General features: G+C 38.0%; 1 protein-coding gene across 2 annotated transcripts; it reads left to right on the top strand.

The window, feature by feature from the left end:
* Window positions 1-945: 945 nt before the first annotated feature.
* ankrd1a (ankyrin repeat domain 1a (cardiac muscle)) lies at window positions 946-15543 on the top strand. Of its 2 annotated transcripts, none has more exons than XM_048191177.1 (11): window positions 946-1096; window positions 6400-6532; window positions 8231-8334; window positions 10345-10524; window positions 10612-10737; window positions 10816-10923; window positions 12119-12217; window positions 12348-12446; window positions 12671-12769; window positions 14522-14620; window positions 14902-15543. In XM_048191177.1, the coding sequence occupies exons 3-11, from the start codon at window positions 8308-8310 to the stop codon at window positions 15013-15015; spliced, it is 951 nt and encodes a 316-aa protein (XP_048047134.1). In that variant the 5' UTR covers window positions 946-1096; window positions 6400-6532; window positions 8231-8307; the 3' UTR covers window positions 15016-15543. The 2 variants fall into 2 exon arrangements, with proteins under 2 accessions (XP_048047134.1, XP_048047135.1); XM_048191178.1 differs by lacking the exon at window positions 946-1096 and adding an exon at window positions 6137-6305.
* Window positions 15544-16192: the final 649 nt, after the last annotated feature.

Genomic DNA, 16192 nt, shown 5'->3' on the forward strand with positions numbered 1-16192 from the left:
ATTGCAGCGTTACCAAATCTGGTCAACTTTAAAATCAGGACTCTCCTATAGGAACACAATCAATGCCACTGACTTAAAGGACTTTTAATGGGTGCTCTTTAGCACCTGATTACAATGTTATGATTCTATCAGGACCACTATTGTCAAATATGATTGATAATTGCATAGAGTTTGTATTGGCGGTATGGTTCTGTTCTGGGCAAGAACTCCCTGCGCATCCATGCAGCCTAGCATGGATAAGAGCAGGGAGAGCAGCAATAACCTCCCTAGGGTAAACAGAACAGAACCAATATATGCAGATATAATTAATGTCAATAATTTAACATGTATATTTCGAGAATAGTTTGATTCAGGGGAATCATAAGGCAGATCCTGACTGAAGAGAGGAGGAGCTGGGGATGGAGGAGGGTAATTAGCTCCTGAGAATGCAATAGCTGCTGATAATACTGAAGAGCTTATATATGGATGCTGTGATAGGCATCGTATTCCTATAGGTAGACGTGAGTCACCTGGGAGTCAGCTGATGCGAGCTTGACTGATGTGACCTGCCAGAACTGACGCTAACGCTGGATTTTTGTTTGAACTATATTTATAATGACCATTAATGTCTGTTTAATTAGCATTAAGTACTAGCATACTGGTAACCTGATAGCTTATCCACCACAACAATCTTTATTGTGATTAGGTATTGTCACGTAATGGTGGTAAGGAATTCACAAAACAAGGTAGAATACACGAAGGTAGATTTTTACTTCCAAATAACAGAAGAAACTCAGGAAAAACCACTCTACATACAAACGAGAACCGACAGAGACTGAGGGAGAACACAGGAAATATATACAAGTCAAACAAAGGGGCAAACGAGACTAATTAATAAGACACACCTGAACTAAGGACACTAATCAAATGAGTAACTATGACAACTAAAGGCAGAAAAACTAAACAAAGGAGGACATGTGACAAACAGAACAAAGTGCCAAAACAGACAGACATTTGACATTACTCCCCACTCCCGGAAGGCGCGTCCTCGCGCCAGATAGAGTTCAACCAGGGAGGGGGGGCGGGCACCCTGGAGGTAGTGAGCAAGTACAGACAGGTAGGCAGTGGTAGGCAGTAATCATAATTTCTTCATGCTGCAGTGCATTCTGGGAACTTTTAACATTTCAGCAATATGAAGTTCTTTGTTCAGACAACTTTAGGACAACATTTGGGGGAATTCTGTTGGTCTGACATGATTTCTTAGTATTTGAGACTCAAAATGTTTTTTGTATTGCTTGAACAGACTGTGCATATTCATCACTAAGACCTAAATGTGGAAGCATTCTAATAGGTGTAAATCAGCAGAGAAAAATGTTGTCATAGAACCTTCCCGGGTGCTCTTGGAATGGTCAGGTGTTGAGGAAATATATTTGTTGTGGACACATTGAGGGATCAAGTGATTCGCATGTGAGCTTTCATGCAAACCAAGAAGATAAATGATCTTGAAACAACACATAAGCCATATGGCCACAGCTGAGGACATAGAATCCTTAATCCCCCATTCCCAAAACTTCACAGCACTTCCGAATCCTTGTAGCATTCCAAGCCCCTGCCATTGTGAGAACATGATTCCAACATTCTTGTTTGATTTGCTGGTGCTCTGCTGTCCCTGTTGCAGTATGGCCTGGGATTTATGGCATTAAATAAGAATTCCAAATTCCATTTCCATCCATTTGTATTGGAATTTTTTTTTTTTTTAGCAGAACACAATGTGTTGTGTTCTTATTGTGTTTATTCAACCCATACATGCATGTTTCTTCATGATTATTAAATCACACTCTACTTTTATCTGATTATGTACTGTATGCATGCATGTGGGCAGGAACGAGGGGGCTGTTTGTGTACATCCTGCTAATCTAAACTCTGATGATAGGTAGTTATTCTGGTGTAGTGCCTGTTTGGATCCACAAAATTAAAATAATCACTAGATCAATAATAACTAAGGCAGCTGTTGCATGTGCAGCACATATGCAATCACTTGCCAGAGAAGCCATTTGCCAAGGTTAGTGGGTTAGAGCTCAGAATCCCTAAGCCTTCAGTAATACTGACACATATACACTTGGTAACACCCCGTAAATAACCCCTATTAGAGACACCCACAAAGCCAATAGCTATATTTAACTTAACCTCACAACTGTCAATATACAGACACACATGCACAATTGTGTATGAAAACACATGGCATGAACCGTTACACCTTAAAAACCTAGTTTGATAGATTGAAAGCTATCATTCAATGAGCAGTTCAGCATGGAAAGCATTGTGAGAAGTGGTCAATTTGAAAATTAATGCTTTTTGCATGCAGTCTGAATTTCATTCTGAATATCAGAGAAAATGATGCTGTTTTTTTGTTTGTTTTTTAACCATTGCAGCATTTGGAGATGGTCAAAAATGCTGCGATGCAGGATATTGTTTACATCTGATGGAACAGAAGGATATACTTATTAGCTACCAGAGTTAGACTAAAAAGTTTTTTTTTGTTTGTTTTTACATAAACAGCTCTCCCAAAAAAAAGTTTAACATCACCACTTGATTTATACAACTATTAATAGACACAAGTGTCATATATCGGGGGGTTGCTGTTTCAAGTGATGTGGGAATGCTCCTCTATATCCAGGCTGAATTAATGCCCTTCAGCAAGGCTACTGCTCCACCCTGTCCAAAAGTCCCACACCCTACAGAGAGCTAAAACTGATCTTAGGCCCACACATGACTTTCCTCTCTGCTGCTCAGACCAGGCTTCAGGCCATTACCCAACTATGTTACTTAATTGATTGTTGCTAATATACATTAGGCTATATTATAAAATATATTAGCCATTGCCACTACAAAGTAAAAAAAAAAACAAAAAAGACATCACCATTCTATTCCAACTTCACCATTCTATGAGGAGACAGCAAGTGAAACGGCACCTGAGGCTTTCCATTTCTAGGACACACATATTTCACCACTGGACTGTAGTAGTGAGACTTCCACGACACAATCCGCACAATGCCAAATGATTTTGTCTCATCATTAAAGGTCCCGTTTTTCGTGGTTTTTTGAAGCTTTGACTGTGTTTATAGTGTGCAATATAACACGTGTTCATGTTTCGCGTGTAAAAAAACACAGTATTTTTCACATAATTTACTTATCTGTATACTGCTGTTTCCACTGTCATAAAAACGGGCTGATGACTTCCTTGTTCTATGAAGTCCCTCCTTCAGAAATACGTAACGAGTTCTGATTGTGCCAGCGGTTCCTGTGTTGTGATTCGACAGCAGCTTAGCGAACCTTGCCCGAAAAGGTCACGCCTCTTACCATAACGTGGAGATGCACGCGCTCAGTGTTATTGTAAACATGTCTTTAATTTTACCCTATCAATTTGAGCCGGAATCAGACCCGGTGATTGGACTGCGGGATGAAAATAATAGCGTTTCGACGACATGGCGACAAACACACTCTACAAACGCAACTCTTGTGTATTCCTGTCGGCGGAGGTTAGTCAAAAAACTGTTTTAGTGACGGCATTAAAGAAGGAAGTAGAGGGATGTAGTCCAAACTGGCCGTTCAATGTAGGCGACTTCTGTTAAATAAAATATCTCGCTTGGCATTGAACTTTGAGCTATACATTTTACAGATTTTATTTATACTCTAACAACAACATTACACACTAACTAAAGTTTGAAACATGGGATCACGAAGAACGGGACCTTTAACAGTGGAAACAATTTAAAATACTCCGTCGTTGATGGTCATACAGATAAAGGTAAACTATTTTTATTTGTGTACACTCTACACTCACAATTAAAACAAAACATTGTGCTTTTGTAAAATAAAGAAAACAAACAGGATGCCACTTTCAGGATCCGTCCCAGTTTCCTTTCTGTGAAGTTAGTGGAGCATGTCACAAAAAGTTTATTGAAACTCAGCGTATAGGCAACAAGTAAGCTCCTGCGTGCCATCTGAACTCGTCAATGGCGAATCGACATCCTTGTTTTGGTTTAGTGCTTAGATCGTCTGTTATTCTTCTGCTCTTTTTCCTGTTATGGCGGTTAGCAAACAGCATTGTATTACCACGTGTGCCCCCTTCTGGACTGGAGTGTGGATCGCCTGTGACTGTATTCAGCTGCGTCTCATTTCGAAGGCTGCGTACTCCAGAGGTCGCATTTGAAGGCTGCATACGTCATCGAGGTGGTCTCATTTAAGAAAAGTAACGGTTAGATTGCAAAGTAAGACAGAAATTACAGTATTTTACACCTCATGAGGAATAACAGTCAATTTTATTACGGTTACTTTTCTTAAAGGGTTAGTTCACCCAAAAATGAAAATTCTGTTATTAATTACTCAACCTCGTGTTGTTCTACACCCGTAAGACCTTCGTTGCTCTTCAGAACACAAATTAAGATATTTTTTGATGAAATCCTAGAAGTAGCCTATATGACTCGTCCATAGACAGCAATTTAACCACCACTTTCAAGGTCCAGAAAGGTATACAATGTTAAAAAAAGTCGACGTGAGAATACTTCTCATTCTCATTCGCTGTTTACATCCAGCGCTTCCAGGTTCTACGTCAGAACGCCGACTCATTATTGGCCGGCTCCTGCGTCTGAAACATCACACGAATGCATCGTGCTGCTCACATGAACAGCCTCTGCCAATACTGAGGTTGAGTAATTAATGACAGAATTTTGATTTTGGGGTGAACTAACCCTTTAAATAAGACATCCTTGATGATGTGCAGCCTTCAAATGCGACATCTGGAGGACGCAGCTTCCGGAATGAGACACAGCTATTGTCTGACTGTCAGCACCAAACCGTCACATCCGTACCATTACACCCCTATTAGTGATAAGGCATACAGATCTATATATAGCATACATATGATAATTGTAATAACTAAATAATAATAACTGTAGAATCTATGGTATTTATTCAGTTTAATCACATCAGAATTGATCTGGAAGTGTCTGAATTTTTTAAAGATTGAGATTGATATGAAGGTTGAAGGTTTGAACTTCACAAATGGCAATCCAGCCTTGCTCTTGAGCAAGACACTTCAAACTGAAAGCTTCTCTCATTAGTCACTCTTTCTTCATCTTGAGTCATGACCTTTGGTGTCTCTCAGATAGCCTATAGGTCTAGACAGTGGCCTGGCTTAAGTGTCTCCTTTTAAGGAAAACACCATTGCAAACCATCTTGCGATTGGTTTTGATTTATGGCTGATGGACAGTTTGAGCTCCTCACTCTTTACAGTAAACTTCAGATGTATCACAGATCGTATGAGTGATCACACTTGTATGTAATTCTGCACCTGCTCAGCTTGTGGCTGAGGGGCATGAGCGCTTTGCAGATACATGCACCTGCAAAAACACGGCTGTTGACAGATGACATCAGCTCAGATTTATCTGTACATATTGGTCTCTGTCCATAAGAGGTGACAAGGTGTCTCAAACATGTCACTCTGTCATTACCATGAGGCTATTAAAAGCCTATGTTACTGACTGTCATCAGACAGTATTGTCATGTGAAAGGAAGTTCACTGCCATTCCATACATGTCATGCTCAGGCCAGACTTGCACAACTTCACAGACTGGAACATTATTTTTGAAAATGTGTTACAATGGAGGCTTGAATTAAAACAGCCATAAAATATAGTGTGTTAACTGCTCTTGTGACATGAACACTAAAAATGAGCCTATGTGAAAACAGAGAGTAGTACAAGAATAAATAAATAAATAAATAAATGTCCTTGAATATAAATGTAATCCTCATGAACAAGCATACAAATAAACTGTATAGTCCTACAGTAGACAATTATTGTTTTGTTTTTTTGGTTTTTGTTTTCAGGGGAAATACCAGTGTAAATATTAAGAAGCTTTTTTTAGGCAAGATTTTATATATTTGCCTTTAATGAAGTAGCTATATATTTGCCTTTACAGAAGTTGATTTAAAAAAATAGACCTACCCTGAGAAATATTAATATTTATTGGAGCAGCAGACCTGAAAGTGTAACTAGTCTCCCTTACTATAATTATCAAAAAGGCCACGTCACACTTCTTTATTGCTTTTCTCACGCGCTGAATAGACTATGCAGTCATGCCGTCGTGCACCTGTTGCCCACCCGCGTGTCAGTGGTCGCAGGTCAGGCCTATGAGTCTGGAGCTACTGGTAAGCGCGAGCCGGCGTGCGCGCCGTCCATACCAGAACGGAAGCCTCGCGTTCCTTGCTCGTGCAGTCATCGTTCGCTGCGAGATTCAGCAGAGGTTCGAGAAGGATGAATGAAGGTGTCTCGCGCCATTGGAATTTTGTGGGCGGTGAAAGAGGGGAAGGGAAAGTAAGGAATATGATCTAACTTTTTTTTTTTATGGTCCGCGCCAGAGTCTGGAACCATATATATGGGAGGTGATGGAGAGGATATGCACAGACCACCAGGGAGCTGAGCAGGCTACACCGATCGCTTTGGGACTCTAATTAACCACAAAGAGAATTATATAATTAACCACAAAGAGAAATATAGCTGCGAGCAGCGATGGCGGGCCCAAGCCCGGTGGCACCGCCACCCCGGTGGCTTCAGGGCAACTGTGCACAGCGGGCAATAGGCACTTAAAACGGTTAAACATCAAAGGACTATGTCAAATTCACTCCACATTTACTGCACTACAAGGTGCCACTATAGAGCCCCTCCTCCCTGCCCATTTTCAAAGATTACATGTGCCAAGTTTTAACATTATTCTGATGAATTTTGAAGCAAATCAGGTAAAAATAAGAGGGTGATCTCAATGTATGCTGAAAGTGACACATTTTCTGCTTCCAGTTGGTGGCGCTATGACTTTGAATCACAATAGTCACATCCATGTGATCAGCCTTGTACAACGAAGACTAAGCCGAAGTTTCATCAAAATCAATTAATGTATGCAGAAGTTATAACACTTTGTTTCCCTTTTCTTGCCATAAATTCGTTGCCTCGCCACGGCCAAACCGTTTGAGATATCCAAAATCCGTTTGCAATTAAACAACTTCAATGTGTAGCAACAGTTAAAAAAAGCTTGGTGTAAATTGGATAAACCCTGTAGGAGTAGTAGTATAAAATTCATAGCCTGTTTTTTCAAAAAATTAACATTCAAACCAAAATAGCTGACTTCCTGTTGGTCGGAGCTAATGAAGTAAATTAGAAAATTGTCCGGCTTGATGAGAACAATATGTGTACCAAGTTTGGTGACTGTAGGAAAAACAAACCCCCCCACTTTTGTCAAAAGGTGGCGCTACTGAGCCCCTCCACCACGCCCATTTCTATGGCTTTGTCCATGTCTACTGGTTGACAATATTGATGTGTGTGTCGAGTTTCATGCAATTTGAAGCATGTTAAGAGCCTCAAAAACACTCAAGAATATTATTACAGTTTGACCTGTTGCCATGGCAACAATATTTCAAATATCAAAAATCCTGTCATAGGTCTACATCTGCTGTGTATTGACATTACACTGATGAAGTTTGAAGCAAATCAGGTAAAAATAAGAGGGTGATCTCAAAACATTTCAAAAAGTGATACACTTCCTGCTGCCAGTTGGTGGCGCTATAACTTTGACTCACAATAGTCACATCCATGTGATCAGACTCCTATAACGAACACACTCGTGAAGTTTCATAAAGATCAATATATGTATGCAGACGTTATAACACATTTCCTGTTTCCTTTTTCTCGCCATAAATTCGTTGCCTCGCCATGGCCAAACCGTTCGAGATATCAAAAATCCCCTGGCAATTTTTAATCATCAGTGTCTTGACTTCATGCTGACCGAGTTTGGTGGCGATCGGATTAATCGTCTAGGAGGAGTATATCAAATTCCAGAGCATGCGTTTTTCAAACAACCCTTAATAGCTGACTTCCTGTTGGCGTGGTGTTTAACTTAGAGCACGAAAGTTGTTCGGCCCGATGAGGTCTATATGTGTACTGAGTTTCATACTAATACGTGCAAGCGTGTTTAATATATGGACCAAATTTTCAGACTTTTTTCAAGGGGGCGCTGTCGAGCCCCCCTGCCACGCCCGGGTACCAGCCTCTCCGGCGTCCTAATGGCCGCGGATTCCAATGTGTGTGCCAATTTTCAAGAGTTTTTGAGCATGTTATAAAAAAAAAAAAAAAAAAAAAAATAATAATAATCCTTAGAAGAACAAGAGGGCCCTGCGCGAATTTTCGCTTGGGCCCTAACTACATCGTTCACCACTGACAGCCTTACAGGAAAACTCACAACCGAGAACTGAAGACACAAACTCCAGATCACAGACATGGGACTGCTGCGTGTTGAAGAGCTGGTAAGTTCTGTGGTGATGCATTCAGTGCTTTCTTATCTTAAAGGTGCAATATGTAATATTTTTGCAGTAAAATATCCAAAAACCACTAGGCCAGTGTTATATATTTTGTTCACTTGAGTACTTACAATATCACAAATGTTTGCAACTATTTGTAAATCGTGAGAAAATTTCAATTTTAACCAAGGATGCGGGATGTGTGAGGAGTCGCCTGTCAATTGCGTCATACCCGCGTTACCCTCGGTTTCCGGTTTTATTTTGTAGAAACCATGGAAACACCAAAGACACGTTAATATTTACATGTTTTAATAGGCAAGGGAACAATTGTTTTGATATATTTATAGTCAGAAAACTAATGGTTGTTATAAAGCTCAACACGTTTAGCCTTATTGTTTAAATCTAATTGGCATGCTTTACCATGCCTCAGAGAAAAACACTATTTTGTGAAGTAGCTAACATAGCATAATCAGATGCAGCTTTATTTTTATTAACAGTAATACATAATTTTCTCCATCATACAATACGTTTTAAAATTAATTGCATGCCATTTATCAACACAAGCCATCCAGCATTTAATATGATATTCTAAAATCGACCTAGCTTACTGTCCGCTGAGCGAACGCACAGAGTAATGTTATAACATTTTCAACACACTCAAATGTATCTAATATAATAAACAGAGCTGCATTACCTCATACTCATGACTGGAAAAGTGGAAGCGGCGCCGGCGACTGTGTCATAGTAAAAGTTCCGCTGCTCACGGCATGTGTTGCGCAATCGCTCCAGCAGCCTCGTTCAGCTCCCACAACACTCGGTCCTGCTCTGCTTCATACTACAGTAATGTTAATAATCTCATCCATGAACATGAGTTCTTCCCGACACTAATCCCTATTCTTTTGCACCGTCCGTTGAGAAGGAGACCACATGTTCCAAGATTCCGCTCTAAAATTTGGCGTCATCAAGTTACGCCTTTGTTTTGAATAGGCCTCTAGCGACCTCTAGTGGACAAAATTATTACATATTGTACCTTTAATGTTGACATACTCTAAAAAAATAATGTGTTGGCTCAACAAAAAATTGCATCCGTTTACATAATTTTCTTTTTTTGGATTTGTGAATTAAATTAAGTTCAATCAACAAACTATATTGAGTTAGAATAACTTAATAATTTGTAACATGAACACAAATTTTTATGATTACACAGAAAATTAAATTGCTCCAGCTACTTGGCTTACTGACTGATTCATTTAGTCTATTTCAGTTAAAATCCACACACAACATAAAAGTTACAATAAAAAGCTTTGTTTATGCTTACATATTCTTGTAGGAAAGACAAAAGAAACTTGTAATTGTGTTGTAATTGTTAACTAAAACTATATAGCTGAAGATGAAAAAATGTTATCTTAAAAACCTAAATATATGTGAAATATTAAAATTATAATATACAACTGTATTGTTGAAAGAAATGAAGAATATAAAAATAAATTACATTTAAGAAAGAACACAAGAGAATGAAAGAAAAAGAATAAAAGAAAAATAAGAGAGATAGAGAAAAGGAAATGTTTGTGCTTATTCTTCAGAGGAAGTGTAGAAATAAAGAATATAAGAAACAAAAAGTACATTAAAGAAAATAAGAGAATGGAAAGGCAGAGAGGGGGAGGGAGTGATGTGGTGTTATTAAATATCTGTCAGTGATTAAGATGGATCCAGGATGTCTAGAATACCCCAACTGCACAGGCCTGTCTTCCTATTTTAAACAACAGAAACATGTGTAATTATTTTTTTAGGTTCTCAAAACAGCTGAACACTCCCTCCACCCCACCCACACAATCCCTAATTTAAACTACATCTACTTTAAACTACACACTTGTTCTTTCTCTGGAAGCTGTTCAATCCATGAAACTGAGTGTGTAAAAGCTTTGGTCACACTAGACCACAGATGCTTGTGTGTCATTGACTTCCATTCATACACAAATGAAATCCAAGACTGATGGGTGTCACATCCAATCACAGATCACCGGGAAGAGAGGCGAGGGAAAGGTGGCAGAAAGTGCCTGTGCAGAGGTGTTCGCTGCAGGGGAATATGAGACCAGCATCATTCAGGAGAAACAAGATGGTCTTCCAACTCAACAGGACCTTAATGACACCACCCAGAATGACATCAAACTGACTGAAGAGAAACTCAAACTCAATGTAAGAATCAATACAACTTGATAAAAGTGAACATGGCTTAACATTTTCGCACAGTAGTATAATGAAAAAACTTTTAATTTTTCTTAGGTTGATCGGTCAGGACAGTTAAAACTAGAAACTGTAGAAGACCTCTTTAACATTTTGGAGTTGAGGAAGAGGAGAAAGGAAAGGAAGATTCAAGAGCCAAAGAAACAGCCAGAGCCTGATATCCTGGTAAGGAACTCTATATTATGTTTAAACCCCTAAAATATACAGATTTTAGATTTAATTATTGGCATAAAATTTTTTCAGCCTGAGACGGTGGACCAAGCTTTGTTCCTAAAGGCTGTTGAAGAGAATAAACTACCTGTTGTTGAGAAATATTTATCAGATGGTGGAGACCCCAATGCCTGCGATCATGTGAGTGTGTGACACAAAAACACGCACACACACATCTCACGCTTTCCTTCGCCTTGTGCTGCGTGATCCAGTACACATTAAACCCATTACACATTATTATTATTTATATACTATTATAGTCTTATATGTTTATATAGTATGTTTTACTTTACCTATTATTTTTATATTTTCAGTTTTCATTTTATTTTACATTTTAGTAATTTTATTGTATGCTCTTGTCATTTTTATATTTTAGGTATATACACCGATCAGGCATAACATTATGACCACTGACAGGTGAAGTGAATAACACTGATTATCTCTTCATTACGACTCCTGTTAGTGGGTGGGATATATTAGGCAGCAAGTGAACATTTTGTCCTCAAAGTTTATGTGTTAGAAGCAGAAAAAATGTGTAGACCACTGTGTTGGGGATAAACAGTTTAGGACCCTTGACCAGATATTTCGAATGAAAAAGACCAGGAGTCAGAGATGCAATCAATTGAAGACATTTTACTGAAGAATAGTTTGCAGTTTTATCAGCAGAAGCCAGCTTCAGGTCTCACAAGGAGTTCGTAGGCCGCTCTGCGTACATTCACATTTCCACAACAATTATACTCTAACAAAGTCCACCAACTACGTCATTACTTCAGGTTGAATGATTCTGATTGGCTAAGAAAAACAGACAAATTTGGTAATCTTCCACACATGAACAGATAGTCAGAAGCATATCTCCATTCGTCAGAATGCTGACGAGGGGACTCTGGATGTCCTTTTGGGGTCATGATGTGGCATCTGTCTATTCTCAAGCAGAGTGCCAGTTGTCCACCAGTACAAAGGACCTGCACAGAACACTTAGCGCACATACACAGATACACATGATTCACAGCTTCTTCAAGGTTGAAGTTGATCTGAGCTCTGCTCTGTGCAGGAAACTTTCCCAAAACATTCTGATAAGTTGTACTTTTCTCTCAGTGAGAGGTGCAGACAATATTCAAAATTATTTTTTATTAGGAAGGTGGTCATAATGTCATGCCTGATTAGTGCATATAGCTTTCACTTATTTTCATTTAGTCATTTTGGTACTTATTTTATTTCAGTTAGTTCCCAGAGTTTTTTTTACCTAATATTCATATTTTTTTTCCTCTTTATTTCAGTTAAGTTTTATTTTTAGTTAACAATAACAACACTGACTCTCATTTGTTCTCTCTCTCAGTTTAAGCGCTCAGCTCTGCATAAAGCCAGTGCACAAGGTCACACAGAGATCATGCAGAAGCTCCTGGAGAGTGGAGCATCCATGGATCAAAAAGACAAGGTAGCACAGATGGCTGATGTGACTGTTACACCAGAGCTACAAGATTATTATCTCACATTTATTTTATATATATATAAAATATATCTCATATTATAATTCTGAGATACAATTTTTTATTGTATGTTCATAGCTGGATGCCTCAGCTGTGCACTGGGCCTGTAGAGGTGGAAGCCTGCCTGCCCTGGAGCTGCTTCTCAATAAAGGAGCCAAATTCAACGCTAGAGACAAGGTAGATATAAAGCTCCCGTGAGCGTATGACACCAGATGGTCTTTGGACAGTGATAACACTTGCAGATCATTCTAATGCTTTACAACGTTTCTGCAGAAAACAATGATAAAGCATTATTTATCCTTCTTGTGCTTAAAGTTTTCAATGTGCCTCTAAGGATGGCACTGTAGTTTGGACTCTTAGCACCAGATGCACTAACTAAAACTCTTGTTGTGTATCTTCAGCTATGCAGCACTCCCCTCCATGTTGCAGTTCGGACTGGACATTACGAGTGTGCAGAGCACCTCATTCACTGTGGAGCTGATGTAAATGCTAAAGACAGGGTAAGAAGCTGTCTTTTTGCACATTATTCAAATATTTTTCCATAACATTCACAAGTGCCACTATTATGCTTATTTGAATATTAGCCTATCTTTCATGCAGTGTGTAATCTAGCTTTTTGTGAATGTAAAAGGTCTGCAAAGTTTTAAAGATCTGTTACGACCTGTCCTAATCTAGGGGTTGGACGGATCGGTAACAAAGAAATTAAAATAATAAAAGATCTAAATTAACGAAAATTCCTCCTCTCCTGTCCCAGCTCATAAGAATCACCACGTTTTGAAACGAAAACTTTTCTTTATTCTCTTCTCACAAGTCAAAAATGAACAGAAGCATTTGCTCGTAAGGGGGGACAAAGGCCAAAACAACAAACAAAAGGGAATCTACCTAAGGGTTTAGAGAAGCTGACTTACCTTACGAATGAAATATAAACAAAAGTACAACAAACTTCCCTAACTCCCCAACTAAACCATAAACAGGAGAAAACAAATTGCACAAAGTAAAAGTGGCGCTTACTGGGCGTTGTTTAAAGTCTCTGTCACACAACTGGGAGAAAACAATTCTCACACATAGACAACAATAGCATCGGTCACACCATAACGATTTTTAACAGTCTGGGGCAGGAGACAGAGGAATTTTCATTAATTTAGATCTTTTATTATTTTAATTTCTTTGTTACCGATCCGTCCAACCCCTAGATTAGGACGGGTCTTAACAATTGGGGGCTCGTCCGGGATTTGAACCCCGGACCTCTCGCACCCGAAGCGAGAATCATACCCCTAGACATACATAAAAGTGCACAAAGTGCACAACAAATAAAGTTATTGTCTCATAAAAGAAAGAATCGCGTCTCTGTGAAGGAGAGCTGTGAGGGCGAATGATGGCGCACAACGTCTCCATCAATTCGCGCATGTAGTAATTTAATGTTTATATATTTTAAAGCACTGAATCACTATAGAATCGCGATTAATCCGATTCTTTGCATTTTACATCGATTATCGACCGAAATAAACGATTCACGATTCAAAAAACATGTTTCAAGATTGATGCATATGCATCGTCAGGATTTGTAATCGATGCATCGAGAAAATGAGTGAATCGTTTCACCCCTAATATGTATATATCGACTCTGTTGTTACTGTTTGTATCTCTGTGTATCAAGCACTAAATAAGATCCGGAGCTGAAATTCAGATATGGCAATAGATCTTTAGTTTCCGACATGCACTGTAAGTGGTAACCAATCACAACACACTGGGCTGTCTGACCAATCAGAGCAGAGTAAGAGAGGAAAGGAGGGGTTTTAGAGAGACTGAATCTTTGAATGGACTGTTTTTTAGACTCTTAGAAATTAGCTGATGTGCAATGTTTGTTATGTAGGGGAATTTTACAATTAAAGACCCAAAAGACCAGATATGATGAATGAAGACCCGGAGTCAGAGTTTAAAAAAATAAATTGAAGAAAATTTTACTGAAGAATAGTTTGCAGTTTCATCAGCAGAAGCTAGCTTCAAGTGACACAAGGAGTTTGTAAAGGTTGAAGTGTATGGAAAGTGTAATATGGAAATTTTAATATATAACGCTAACATGACACTATGGCCTTGAGGACTTTTTTTTATACTATTTTTACTTTTACTATTTTTTGTGTTTGTTTTAATCATTTTAAATATTAATATTATTATTATTAGTAGTAGTAGTAGTAATGCATTGTCCAACATGTTGCTTTCTTCTCTAATGCTAATGTATTGTGTTTGTGTAGGACGGAGACACACCAATGCATGACGCAGTGAGGATAAACAGATTTAAAATGATAAAACTGCTGATGATGTATGGAGCCAGTCTAAATGCCAAAAACAATGTAAGTTCAATCAATGCTTACTGTATGAGTTGAAGTTTACATGGTGCCCTCTAGAGACAGATTGAGTCACTACAGGATTATGTTTAATGCCCTAATGCTGACTCTGCACAAAATCAAATTTAAGAAGCAAGATATGCAAAAAAGATGACAGTGCAAATAATGAAAGAACAATGAATGGTCTAATACTGTGTTCCTTTGAAGTCTTAGTTGTACAAGTATATCTGTTTGAATAGGTATATTTTTTTTAATGGATATATCCTAAAATTATCTGTCATTTACAGGATGGAAAGACACCAATGGAGTCTCTGCTTTCATGGCAAAAAGGTGTGAAAAACATCCTGAATAACTTTAATGAAGAGGAAGCACCAAAGCCAAATGTACAACTTTTGTTTTGAATGTTCTTTCTTTCTTTCTTTCTTTCTTTCTTTCTTTCTTTCTTTCTTTCATGTTAAACATTAAAAACTGAACAGTACTTTTCAATTTACATAATGATGACGCTAATTGCTGGCGATAGAGCGTCCAAAATATCGACAAGGTTATTTGTAAATATTGTTTTCTCACTTGTCTGGCATGATTTTGAGAGCTTGAGGGAGTGACAAATTATTTTAATTTCTTTTCTAAACTTTTGAAAAATGTCGATGGCTGTTTGATCTACTGGGAAAATGTCTAGACAGACTAGAGACCGAACTATACGTTTTCAGAAATGGAACAGAATGTGAATGCTGGCCTGAGAATGTTTATTTTGATGGATATTATTATTGTAGTTTTGTCATTTTGGACTGGATTTGTGAAGGATTTGGTATTGGGTACATGGGCTTCCCTTATGAATTGTGCATAGCTAAATGTGTTTTGTAATCCTTCAGCTTAAATGCAATTGTGAATAATTTTAATCAAATGTGAATAAAGTGTTTTGGTATGTGTCACCATGTGTTTCCACCTTTTTTAATACAAACATTTAAAAATAACATGACACATTTTTGGTTTTTATGTTAATGACAAAAATGTGGATAATTTAGGCATAAACTTATTTTTGTTTATTGGGAAGTTTTACATTAATAAATTTAAAGAACTGGCATTCTTAATGTTTTCATCAGCGTTTGGGTACCCACTCCTTTTTTCTTGTTCTTTTAGCTTCAGTTCTGTCTTGTAAATTTGATCTCTTATTATCTTTTTAATTCTATTGTATTTTGAATTTAAATATTTATTGCATATATAAAATTCACCCTCGTTTGTGAAGCAGTCCGGTGTAAAATGACGGCCACAGCAATATTACGTACTAACTAAAGTTAAAAAAAAGTTAAATCATAATCAAGGACCCCTTTAATCACCAAGATCATCAACACATACCCTATTTTACAGGGTTGTTCTGATTAAAACAGATCTTACTTTATTGTCCCAACCAAATACACATTCTGGCCTTTACTGCTAAACATTTATTAGGTGAACCATAATAAAATCTTTGTAAAAAAAAAAAAAAAGCACCTTAACGATTAACGAATTACACTTTAAAAGCGAAAATACAACAAAGGAAATGGAATAACCACTCGAAAAACCAAACCAAACAACAGTGTA

Source organism: Megalobrama amblycephala, linkage group LG5 (genome assembly GCF_018812025.1).
Source record: "Megalobrama amblycephala isolate DHTTF-2021 linkage group LG5, ASM1881202v1, whole genome shotgun sequence".
Taxonomy (NCBI): domain Eukaryota; kingdom Metazoa; phylum Chordata; class Actinopteri; order Cypriniformes; family Xenocyprididae; genus Megalobrama; species Megalobrama amblycephala.

Bases quoted from the DNA above. Each gene is read 5' to 3' on its own strand.
- ankrd1a (XM_048191177.1), top strand. From the start codon at position 8,308: ATGGGACTGCTGCGTGTTGAAGAGCTG. The intron at 8,335-10,344 runs GTAAGTTCTGTG...ATCCAATCACAG, and splicing joins TGCTGCGTGTTGAAGAGCTG to ATCACCGGGAAGAGAGGCGA. The intron at 10,525-10,611 runs GTAAGAATCAAT...AATTTTTCTTAG, and splicing joins AAGAGAAACTCAAACTCAAT to GTTGATCGGTCAGGACAGTT.